Raw genomic sequence first — 13,247 nt, forward strand, 5'->3', positions numbered from 1 at the left:
TCTTTAATGCATCTGTATATGTGTCAGTTACTTCTTAAATTTTATTTAAATTTCAATAAATTCAAAATTATCATTTAAATTAAAAATATAGTTATGTATATATATGGGGTATAGGGTGATGTATGATAAACATATACAATGTAGAATGATTAAATCAAATATTTGTCCATAAATTCAGATATATCAGTTTGTTATGAAATTTGGAAATTATTTTCTTACGGTTAAAATATACAGTAGTTAATATTATCATTAACTAGTGACATCATGCTGTGAAATTCATAAAATTTTGTGCCTTTGATTAAGTTCTCATCTTCCCTACCCTACAGCCTGGTTACCACTATTCTACTATTGCATCTTTAGTGCGTCTTTTCAATGGCACCATGAACAACAATGGGCTGGTGCAGTTCAGAATCCAGAGCATTTGGCATGCAGCATGTGCTGAGAACTGGACCACCCAGAATTCAAATGAAGTTTGTCAGTTGCTTGGCTTAGGGTAAGTAATTCTACTCACCTTTCTTTAAAAAAATTTACATTTTTACTTTTATTACTACATATTTGCAGTATGCAATGATTACATTCCTCATAGGAAGTTGGAACACAATCATCATAACTCTTTATACATTCCCCCTCTCCTTCCATCTCTTCATTTCCTTCCAATTTGCAAAAAAAAAAATTCTAATGATGTCAAATTGGGCTTACATAAAGCATATAAAAGTTAAAGATTTAGAAAATATACATGAGCAAAATGAGGAAAACAAAAGTCATGATTAATTTTATCCTCAAATGACTACTGTTAATATTTTTATAAATATTACTGTTATGTTTTATATCTAGATGTCTCCAAAGTCTCATGTGCTCATAGATGGAGTTTTGGGGAGGTGACTGGAATATGGGGTCGAGGTACTCATCAGTAGATTAGTCCAACAATAAGTTTATAGCTAAATGTGATGTTTAGGGGTGAAGCCTGGTTGGAGGAGGTGAGTCACCATGGGCAAGACCTGGAAGAGAATATCTCCTTTCTCTTCCTTGATCCCTCTCTGCTTCCTGACACCATAGCATGAGCTCTGTCTTTTCTGTGATGCCCCTCTGTCATGCCACCTTACCTTGGAGCCAGCCTACTATGGACTGAAACCTTTACAAATTTTGAGCTGATATAAGTCTTTCCTTCTTTAACTTTGGGTGTTAGGTATTTTTTCCCAGCAATGAGAAAAGTTCCTAAGATAATATATAAGTTTACCATACTTGTCTCTTTCTCAACAGTCTCAAAAGTAATCATGGGGAAAATAGAAAGTATTATTTCCACATTGTACAGTCTCTCAACTCTAACACAGCCTTCTGATCATTGATTTTGAAAATGTGGTGATTCACAGCTATATTGAATCACATGTAGTTCTTTTTATCACTTACATACTATATTATTTACTAGTTTGTTTGTTATATTAAACTATGAGGTCTGTAAAGGTGAAGACAATATTGTGTTAGCTTTGCATCACTATGTTACATACCTGATATAGCTAGCTTTTAAAGACATAATTTTAATTTTGGCTCACAGTTTTAGAGATCCTTGTCCATGATTGACACCATAGCTTTAGGCCTGTGGGGAGGCAGAACCTCATGGCAGAAGCATGTTGTATAGCACAATTGCTCACCTTATGACATGAAAGCAAAAAAAGGAGGAAGGGAATGTGATGGGGTCCTACCATCCCTATCTAGAGGGCACTCCATCCCAGTGGCCTAAAGGTCTCCTAGTAGTCCCCACCTCTTAAATGTTTCACTATCACTCAAAAGCACCTCGCTTAGAACCAAGCCTCCAATACATGGCATTTGGGGATGTTTAAGATGCAAACTGTAGCTCAAGTCTATTTTTTATCCATTATTACTCACATCTAGGCTAAACCTTGTCTCAAAAAAAAAAGTGCAAAATAAATATTTACTGAATCAATAGGTTATTCATTTTGCATATAAATATGTCCTTTTGTTTTTTGCAGTTCTGGGCAATCAAACCCAGAACTTCGTGTATGTACAGAAAAAACTCTACCACTGAGCCATATTCCTGTCTATAAAAGTACATTAGATTAGATTAGATGGATGGTCCTAGATACCTAAATATATGCCCAAAGTTTTCCAACTATATATCATTATCATATTCTTTCCTTTCTGTCCTAAACTCCTGCCTGATTTTCTAACTTATTCTAGAAGACAAAAGGTTAAAAGGAAAATAATCCACATCTACCCAAATACCATCAGCATTTGACAGATTTCTCTACCATACCTAGTTTATCAAAATGTGATCGATTATCTTTATAAAGGGCTCTTCTTTCTGACTATTTATTTATAGAATCTTCAGGCTGCATATAGATTCTCAAAATTTATTTCAAAGTGATTTTCTCTTTTTTCTTACTATCTGACATTCGATAAGTGTCTATCTTAGCCCATAAAACTGTTTAATTTTTAGTAGACTGAAAGAATTGTGCATATACTAATACCAATTGAATGTATACTAGTACCCAAACACTACATGCAGATGTTTTTATCATGGAAAAATATGTGGAGGTCCCATTTAGAGTGTTAGAAATGCTCCATAACTTCTTACAATTGGACTGAATGTTTCCAGTTTCTGTTACATATCCAAATTCTATGCATTCAAAATGAGAACTCCCCAGCTTCAAGCCTCATTCAAGTCATGTCAGTCTCATTAAGAAGGCAATTCCTTTCAAGAGCAAAGGAAGGAAGTCAATTTTATTATCTATTATATAATAATCAACAGTTTGGTTTATGTGTATTAGTAACTTCCTGTACTTCAGATGTACATATGTGAATGTATAATTATTTTTCTTATTCATTATATTCTTTATTCTAATAAACTTTTCAATATGTAATTTGAGACAAGAATCTTATAATAGGGTAGGTTGTAGGAGGAAAATGGGTTTTGATAGTCAACAAATACAGAAAATGGCAGTTGTTTGTTTTCACTTCAAGTAAAGAGCTGAGTAAGTAGCATTGATTCTAGTTTCCTACTTTAGCAATGATTTTAGTTCAATAGCCAATTCAGAAAGGTGACACCCAAGGAAGTTGTTTGCTTCTACAGTCAATGCTGAAGAGCTCTTTATAAACTGAGTTTACACAGAGTAAGCTAAGGAGATTGATAACTTTACCTTATTTCCAAAATGATGCATCAGAATGTTCTGGTTAACTGAAATTTCACTGTTCCAATGCACTGCCTTCCTAAGCATCACCTTATGACTATAAATATAGCAGTCTTTTCCATTATGTTTTGTAAATATTAACTAAACTACTTTCTATGATATGCATACATGATCCTTCAGATGAGTCATTTATTTAGAAAGATTACAATGATCAACATCTTTGATAAAATTTTTAAATGAATTCTATTAAAATATATTGGATGATATCTGATGCTGTTTCTACAATTGCAAGACAGAACAAACTAGAAAGATAACACATTTTTGTCATGTATAATAGTATACAACACAAATATATTATTTTGATTACTCATGTATCAGAAATACAAATATTGGCAGCAATACTGTATTTGGCCCATGAATGTTTAAGAGACGATTTTTGCTTAAAATGGTTATGTGGTGGGGATAGACATATAAATATGGAATTTTATATGATAAATATCATATGCTACAAGAGAAGCTAACTCAATTTGGCCATATCAAGGTTTTAGAAAATGGCCCAAGCCAAGTGTACCAAAGTCAATTCTATATAACCATATACTATTTATTTGCATTTTTTTCTTTCTCCCAGCCAGATTTTACTCTGTAGTTCACTGGCCTCATTCACTATGAATCCCTGTTCTTCCAACTGTAGTTGGGACAAACAACTAGATTATTTTAGTGTGCATAAAAGTAGTACATCCCACTGCTTTATATACAATATTTTTATGAAGTTCAAGCATCCACTTCCTTCCTAAATGAGTCAAGTAATTTGTGCAAAGACTTTAATCTTTGCCCTGTGCGTGCTTACTAAATAATCCCCATAGTGCTCTAAAAATTGAAAGAAAGTTAGTACCTTAATGAGAATTTGTCTAGACTCTACAAGGTAACAGAAGAAAAACTTACAGAGTCTAAATGATGTGTGTTTGGTACAGTGGAAAGTAGTTTAGGAGTCAGTTTATTAAAAAGGCACTGTAGTCTATCAAGATTATTTATGCAGATAAAGTATGAAATACAGTTCTCCAAAGATTCTTGTAAATCATAAGAGACAGATTTCATCAGCCTTTACTTTTTTATATTAAACATTTTACTTCCCTCCCATTTATAGTATGCATAAGTAAAAAGTATTTTGATTAACATTTTATATCTCTCATCAAAATATGAAAGGAAATATTTTATATTGATGCATGAATAAAGGTTAAAGAAATTTAGAGTAGTGATCTTTAAATGATAATGTAGGAAAGACCACTATTCTGTTACTAACCTAATATATGAGTGATGCAGTTGAGTTGCCTTGCTAAGTCACTGAAAACTAGAAGTCATCAGTTCTGTAAAACTTTACAAAATTTAGAGTACTAAAAATGTAAAAATAGAGTTAACTAAAGTTCCTAGTAGGAATTTTATAAGGATTTGGTGTTAATTTTTAAATTTCATGATTGTCCTATGCAAGATATCTTCATTTTACAATTAGAAACATCAATCTGATCATATTCTGAAGCCAGAGTAAGAAATGCAACTATTTCAGTATTCTTTGATTGCTGAATTGTTTTTAAAATATTGAGGGAGAGGATTTAAATGTGTTTTTGATGTCTTTCAAATAAATATAACAATTATATAAATTCCTATCTATGCACTACAACAAATGCACTTTCACAATTTAGCACTGGGTCTAGGGAAACTAAAAATAAAACCAACTTGGGAATTTGGTGCACAATAATGTTCCTATTCCTGTCTATAATTTCTATCAGTGTTCCCCCAAATTTTAATTACATAGGAAAAGTCTTATTATAGCTTAGCACACAAACAACAAGAAAGACATGAGAAATAGTAGGAAAAATATAACTATCTTTGACTTTAAATGCCTTTGTGTTTGCTATCTTTATATAGAAACAAATATCCTTAATTCTTTTTTACTTTTAATTTACAAGTTCAACACCAACAACACTTTTTTTAGTTTATTCTTGACCCCGTTACTATGGTGCAGTAGGGTAGAAGAAGCTATGGGCAAATTAGTAGAAAAAAATATATTTCTACTAGATTTAAATGGTTTAACTAAAAAGCCTATCATTGACCTAATGTGCACATTACAACTCTGATTTCTTTCCTGTCTTAAAATTAGAAATTCATTAATGAAAGATAACTAAGGGGCAAATGATAACAAGCTGCAATAGTTTCATAACTTTCTAAGATTAATCATTGGTGAGTTTGTGATTGATCAAGGCTTGAGAAAATGCAATAGTTAAGTAATTATGTCTTCTGTGGGCAAGGGAGTGACAGCAAATGTTCCATCAACTTGTAATCCAAGAGCTACATCGACTCCTCGTTATATCAACTGGTTATACATTAGAACTACTGCTCTGTCTCAAACACTGGGAGCCAGGGTATTCTAATCAGTGCTTCTCAATGTGTGTTTTTAGGACCAAATTAGTAGTATTATAGAAATATAAATATTAAACCACATTTCAAATCTACTAAATCAAAATCTCCAGAGTAGGACCCAACAAAATGTGATTTAACAAACCCTTCTGGTGGTTCAGATGCATGCTAAAGTTTGAGAAACACTATTCTTTATAGGTGTTTTTAACCTTCTTTTATGTGTCTAAGACACTTGTGTCGGTCTGGAGAAACCAACCTCTTGCATGGTTCATATATTTAACTGTGTAAAGCAAAATAAACATAAACCCAAAGAAATTACACTGACAAATAATTATAAAAATATGACATGGTAAAATGTATTCCTTTATTAAAGTATCAACTAAGGTACAATTGTGGCTCTAAGAGTTATTATAATATCAAAGATGTGTATAAATGACATCACATATATGTGTGTGGAGCATTTGCAATATGTTCTAAAGATATCTGAAATCTGATGCTGCTAATAATAGTATGATCAGTCACATTTGTACTAGAATAATAGACTAAATTTTGATTAAAAATAAATATGTAACTGTTTCTTATCCAACTACAAAACCCCTACATTCTATCATGGACTACCACGACCTCTGTGGAACCCAGGCTGAGAGGATAAGCGTGCTGGCTTCAGTGAAACCCAGAAGTCCTATTTTCTAAAAAGCCCAGGTGATCTCGATGGTAGTTCTTTTATGTATGTGTGGAACTCATTAACCTTCATATATTTCTTTTGGTAGGAAACATAGAACTTGGTAGTTTGATTTCATCTCATATTAAAAGCAAAACAGAGTATCACAAAACAAAGCATTCAAAGATTTTTTCCTTCTGCTATTAGGTTTAAATATGATACTGAAAATAATATGTGCGTTAAGCCAGGGGATTCCTTAGCTTGTCATTCTCGAACTGGTCTACACCCCAATAATAGATCAAAAGAGAAATGAAGAAATAGATAGTTTAAAAAGACATGTATTATAAGGATCTTTAACAGACTAAAAATATCCAGGCTAGGTTTTCAGCAATTTCAGACTGGTATTATTTTCTTCTTGGAAAGACTCATTCCTGATTTCACCAACTAAATCTGAAAATGTATTATTGGAAATTAATGGTCTCTTTTATATGAAAAGCCACTTATTTGCATTAACAAAATTCAGGGAGAATTCTCCATACTTGAAACTTTTATTTGAGATTACGCTTTTTTCTTTCTTTCTTTTTTTTTTTTTTTGTTTTTTGGTACAGGGATCGAATTCAGGACCTTGCACTTGTCAGGCAGGTGTGGTGCCACTGAGTTAAATCCCCAGCCTGTGATGATGCTTTTTTTTTTTTATTAAATTCTTTTATTGGTACATTGCAGGTATAAAACACAATTACACTTCTCAATGGGAATTGTACCTTTACATAATGCATCTTGGTTCTCATTTTTTCCCCATTCCTAGCCCTCCCTTCATGCCCTCCACCCTTCCCTATTTACAAAGACTTTATTTCCATTTTTACCATTTCTCAGTATTTTTCCTTTCCCTTCTATCCTTTCCCCTGCCCCTCCCACTACCTCTACCCCTTCGGACCTTTTCTTCCTATTTTACATTATCGATTATTCATTCTAATCATTGGTACATTTTAGGTATACAATATAATGACATTCATCATTGGAAATTTGCACCTTTACATAGTCTCTCTTGGTTCTTATTTTTCACCATTGCCTAGCCCTCCCTTCAACCCCTCTATTCCTCCCTATTTACAAAGATTTTGTTCCTATTTTTCCATTTTCTCATATTAATCCCATTCCCTTCTATCCTTTTCCCTAGCCCTCCCACTTCCTTCCCCTTTGCCCCTTTTCTTCCTATTTCACATTACCTATTATACATTTAGTCCTTATTTACACTTTCAGTTTCTCACACCAGAGAAACTATTTGGTATTTATACATGTGTGTCCTATTTATTTCACTGAAGAGTATTGCCTCAATGTGCATCCACTTAGCTATAAATGTCTCTAATTTCTCATTATTTATGACTGAGTAGTACTTCCATTTTATAAAAAAACCACATGTTCTTTATCCAGTCTCCAGTTGATAGGCATTTGGGCTGTTTCCAAGTTTTAGCTATTACAAACTGTGCTGCTATGAACATGGGTACACATATATCACTGTGGTATGATTCTTTTAATTCTTTGGGGAAGATCCCCAGCAGTGGAATAGCAGGGTCAAATGGGACTTCCAGTCCTAGTTCTTTGAGGTATCTCCAGACTGATTTCCACAGTGCTTGCACCAGTCTACACTCCCACCAGCAGTGGAGCAGGGTTCCTCTTTCCCCACAGCCCTGCCAGCATTTGTTATTGGTTGATTTCATGATAGCAGCCATTCTTTCTGGAGTGAAGTGGAATCTCAGGGTTGTTTTCATTTGCATCTCTCGAATGACCAGTGATGTTGCACATTTTTTCATCTATTTATTTGCTATTTCTACTTCTTTGTCTGAGAAATGTCCATTCATTTCAGATGCCCATTTTCAGATTGGGTCTTTAAATTTGAGAAGTCTGATCTTTTGAAGTTCTTTATAGATTCGAGATAGTAGGCCTTTGTCTGAGGAAGAGCAGGTGAAGATTTTTTCCCACATTGTGGGTTGTCTCTTCACACTGCTGGTGGTTTCTCTTGCTGTGCAGAAGCCTTTTAATAAGAAGAGATCCCACTTGTTGATTGTTTATGCTAGTTCACAGGCAACTGAGGTTTTGTTCATAAAATCTTTTCCTACACCAATGTCTTCAAGGGTTCTACCTAATCTCTGTTCCAACTGGTTCAGAGTTTCTATTTTAATATTTAGATCTTTAATCCATTTTGATTTTAGTTTAGTGCATGGTTTGAGATAAAGGGTCTAGTTTTAATCTTTGGCAAGTTGAAGCCCAATTTTTACAGCACCATTTATTAAAGAGGGTGTTTGTATCCTTTATCAAAGATGAGATGGCTGAGTGTATCTGGCATTTTTTCTGCATCTTCTAATCTGTTCCACTGGTCCTTAGGTCTGTTTCTTTGCCAGTACCATGCTGTTTTTATCACAGTAGCTTTGTAGTAGAGTTGCAGGTTGGGGATTGTGATACCCCCTGCTATGTCTCTGTTACCTAGAATTGCTTTTGCTATTCTGTGTCGCTTCTTGTTCCAAATGAATTTTTGGATTGTTTTCTCAAGGTCCATGAAGTATGCTGCTGGGATCTCAATTGGAATTGCATTAAATCTATATAGCAGTTTTGGAAGTATGGCCATTTTCACTATATTAATCCTTCCTACCCAGGAGCAGGGGATGTCTGTCCGTTTTCTGATAGCATCTTCAATCTCTCTTTTCAGAGTGACATAGTTTTCAGAGAAGAGGTCCTTGATTTCTTTCGTTAGGTTGATTCCTAGGTATTTCAGTTTTTTGGATGCTATTGTGAAAGGAATTGCTTGCCCTATTTCTGTCTCAGTGAGTCTGTCATTGGTGTAGAGGAAAGCTATTGATTTTTGTGTGTTGACCTTGTAACCAGCTACTTGACTGAATTTGGTTATTAAGTCTAGAAGACTTTTGGTGGAGTTCTTGGGGTCTTCTATATAGAGTATCATGTCATCTGCAAATAATGACAATTTGACTTCTTCATTACCTATCTTTATTCCTTTTCTTTCTTTCTCTTGTCTAATTGCCATGGCTAAAGTTTCCAGAACTATATTGAACAAGAGTGGTGATAGTGGACATCCTTGTCTTGTTCCTGAATTTAGTGTGAAGGATTTCAGTTTTTGACCATTTAGTATGATATTGGCTGTTGGTTTTTCATAGATGGCTTCTATCAGTTTGAGGTAGAGACCATCTATTCCAATTTTTTGTAGGGTTTTTATCATGAATGCATGTTGGACTTTGTCAAATGCTTTTTCTGCATCTATGGAGATAATCATATGGTTTTTGTCCTTGACTCTATTGATATAGTGTATTACATTGATTGATTTTCGTATATTGAACCATTCCTGCATCCTTGGGATGAATCCCCCTTGATCAGGGTGTATGATCTTCTTGATGATCTTCTGCATTCTGTTTGCCATTATCTTATTAAGGATTTTTGCATCTATGTTCATTAGTGAGATTGGCCTATAGTTCTCTTTTTCGGTTGGGTCATTCTCGGCTTTGGGGATCAAGGTGATGCTTGCTTCCAGGAATGAATTTGGGAGTATTGCTTCCCTTTCAATTTCACTGAAGAGTTTCAACAGTAGTGGGAGCAGTTCCTCTCTAAATGTCTTGTAGAATTCAGCAGTGAAGCCATCAGGGCCTGGGCTTTTCTTAGTTGATAAGCTTTTAATTACATTTTCAATTTCATTGGTTGATATTGGGCTGTTCAGAATTTTTAGGTCTTCTTCATTCAACTTTGGTAATTCATATGTATCTAGGAATCTGTCCATTTCTTCTGTGTTGTCCATCTTATTGGCGTATAGGTTCTGGAAGTAGGTATTGATGATCCTCTGGATTTCTGCTGGGTCTGTTGTCATTTCACCCTTTTCATTCCTAATTGCATGGATTTGGGCCTTTTCTTTCCTTTTTCTGATAAGTTTGGCTAAGGATTTGTCAATTTTGTTGATTCTTTCAAAGAACCAACTCTTGGATTCATTGATTTTTTGTATCATTCTCTTAGTCTCCATTACATTGATTTCTCCTCTGATCTTTATAATTTCCTCTCTTGTATGAGCTCTGTGGTTGTCCTGTTCTTCTTTTTCTAGAAGCTTGAGGTTCAGCATCAGGTTGTTTAATTGGGCTCGTTCTGTTTTCCTAATATGCATATTCACTGCTATGAATTTCCCTCATAAGACTGCTTTCATTGTGTCCCATAGATTCTGATATGTTGTATTGTCATTGTCATTTAATTGAAGGAATTGTCTGGTTTATTCTTTAATTTCCTCTGTGACCCATTGGTTATTCAGAAGTGTGTTGTTCAATTTCCACGTGTTTATGAAATTTTTTGAGTTTCTTTTGCTATCGATCTCCAATTTCATGGCACAATGGTCTGATAATATACAGGGGATAACTTCAATTCCTTTGCACTTACTTAAACATGTTCTATGTGTGAGTATGTGGTCTATTTTATAGAATGACCCATGTGCAGCTGAGAAGAATGTGTATTCTGATTTTGTGGGGTGGAAGACTCTGGAAACATCTGTTAAGTTCATTTGTTCAAGAGTTCGATTGAGTTCTAGTATTTCATTACTTATTTTTAGTCTAGTTGATCTATCTATTTGTGACAGTGGGGTGTTGAGTTCCCCCACTGCAATTGTATTAGTGCATATATGACTTTTCATGTCAGTTAGTATTTGTTTTATGTAGTTGGGTGCACTAGGTTTGGTGCATAGATATTTATGATTGTCATCTCTTCCTCTTGGATTCTTTCCTTTACAAGGATGTAGTGTCCTTCCTCATCTCTCTTAATCAGTGTTGGTTTGAAATCTACTTGATCTGCCAAGAGGATAGCTACTCCGGCTTTTTTTCGGGTTCCTGTCACATGGAGTATTGTTTTCCACCTTTAAATTTCAGTCTATGAGTTTCCTTTTGAATTAAGTGTGTTTCTTGTATGCAGCATATTGTTGGATTTTGCTTCTTGACCCATTCTGCCAGTCTATTTCTTTTGATTGGTGAATTGAGACCATTAACATTGATGGTTATAACTGAAACGTATTGACTTGTCATTGCCATGACTTTTTCTTTTTGTTGGGTTCTCCCCCTTTCCATTTAATTTCTTGTCATGCCAGATGGGTTCATTCTGCTTAGCTTCCTGGGGTTGTGATCCTCAATGTCTGTTCCTAGGATATTGTGTAAAATTCTTTGGAGTGCTGGTTTGGTTTTCAAGAAGTTCCTAAGGTGCTCTTTGTCATGAAAGTATCTTATTTCTCCATCCATTTTGAAAGATAGTTTTGCAGGCTACATCAATCTGGCTGGAGGCTATTTTCTTTTAAGGCTTGGAATATGTCACTCCAAGCTCTTCTTTCCTTGACGGTTTGTGTTGAGAAGTCTGCTGTGATTCTGATGGGCTTTCCTTTGTATGTGATTTGTTTCTTTTCTCTAACTGCTTGTAGAATTTAGTTTCTGGAATCTTAGCAATTATATGCCTATGTGTAGAGTTGTTTTGATCAAGGCTATTTGGAGTCCTCTATGCCTCACTTATCTGTGTGTCAAGCTCTTTTCCCCTGTTTGGGAAGTTTTCTGCCATTATTTCTGTGAAGAGATTTTTTATGTCATCTGCACTCTCTCCTGTTTCTTCATTGACTTCAATCAGTCTTATGTTATTCTTCTTTGCATCATCTAGCAGCTGCTGGATTGATTTCTCATGTTCCCTTATAATTTGGAAGCAATTTTTCTTTTCCTGGTCACTAATTGCAATCTTTTCTTCTATGTCTGAAATTCTGTCCTCACATTGGCTCATTCTTCTGTGTAGACTTTCAATGGAGTTTTTCATGTCCTGGAAATCTATTTGCATCTGTTTTATGGATTCCATTTGTTTCCTATGTTGGGATTCCATCATGTTTCTGAGCTCCTCTCTAGATTTATTAATCATGTCTTGCACTAAGGGCACAATTTCTCCTGTTATCTGAGAAATTATTTCTGATTTCCTCTTTTCCAGATCCCCTTTTGTTGCCAGTTCAGTGGGTCCAGGTGGTTGAATATCAGAGTGTTCCATCTCATTTCCCTTTGGGGTTGCTGTAGGTGATCTGGAAGTCTGGTTTTGAGACTTATTTATGTGTTTTCTCATTTCAACTGGGGTGGGAGCTGTTGGCCCCTGCACAGATTACCTCCTCTGAGCTGGGAGAGGTGTGATAGGGGCCAGGAGCAGTGGTAGGGATGGTGGCCCAAAAGTCCTTTCCTGTGGGCTGGGAGCAGTGGGAGGGATAGTGACCAGGAAGCCCCTTCCTCTGGTCCAGGGGCAGTGGGATGGCAGCTCAGCAGCCCCTACCTCTGGGCCGGGAGCAGTGGGAGGAATCGTGACCCAGAAGCCCCTTCCTCTGAACTAGAAGCAGTGGGATGGTGGCTCAGAACCCCCTACCTCTGGGCCGGAAGCAGCAGGACTCAGTACTGTGTTCTAATGGTCCAGTGTCCTCTGAGTCTTTGTAGTGTGAAACCAGGTGGCTCTACAGAGGAGCGGGGATGGGGGTCCAGTGGATTGTTGCTGGGGCATGGGCTGATTCTGCGTGTTCCGCATGACTCGGGACCTCAGTAGGGTGTGCGCTCAACAGTTTAATTTCTTAAGTGTAAGACAAGTAAAATATTCCTGTTCTCTTCTTTCTCCGACACCCTCTCACCTGGATGCTTGTTTTTGAGAGTTCACTTTCTAAGATTAAGTTTTTAAAAAGAATATTTTAAATGGAAGATTGTGATGATGCTTTTTAATGGCTAACTTGACACATCCAAGAGATTTTTGTGGCCAGGAAATTATAAGACTATAATTATGCATACAAAAAGTGAGAAATTCCTTTTGTGTTTTGGTGTAATTATGAATCATCTACCAATAATTTTCTACAACATATAGCTATTTAATCCATTACTTAAAGTCAACAAGAGATCTTTTTTTCCCCCAGATCAATGTCCTTCATCATTTTCTTTGACCCTGTTTTGATGGGATAGAGATGCTACCATATTATGAAACAGAAATAGGTAAGACAGGAGAAA

At 35.4% G+C, this 13,247-nt stretch overlaps 1 protein-coding gene across 3 annotated transcripts in view; it reads left to right on the top strand.

Annotated features, from left to right (window-relative positions):
* Tmprss15 (transmembrane serine protease 15) overlaps window positions 1-13,247 on the top strand; it is a 127,410-nt gene that overhangs the window by 78,901 nt on the left and 35,262 nt on the right. For all 3 annotated transcript variants that reach the window (XM_087213657.1, XM_087213669.1, XM_087213663.1), the window contains one exon: window positions 361-493. In XM_087213657.1, the coding sequence (XP_087069783.1) occupies window positions 361-493 (133 nt within the window). The remainder of the gene's footprint in view (window positions 1-360; window positions 494-13,247) is intronic.

This window comes from Heterocephalus glaber, unplaced genomic scaffold, assembly GCF_053883595.1.
Source record: "Heterocephalus glaber isolate CG9 unplaced genomic scaffold, H.glaber_assembly_v1.0 deba00000122, whole genome shotgun sequence".
NCBI classification, from domain to species: domain Eukaryota; kingdom Metazoa; phylum Chordata; class Mammalia; order Rodentia; family Bathyergidae; genus Heterocephalus; species Heterocephalus glaber.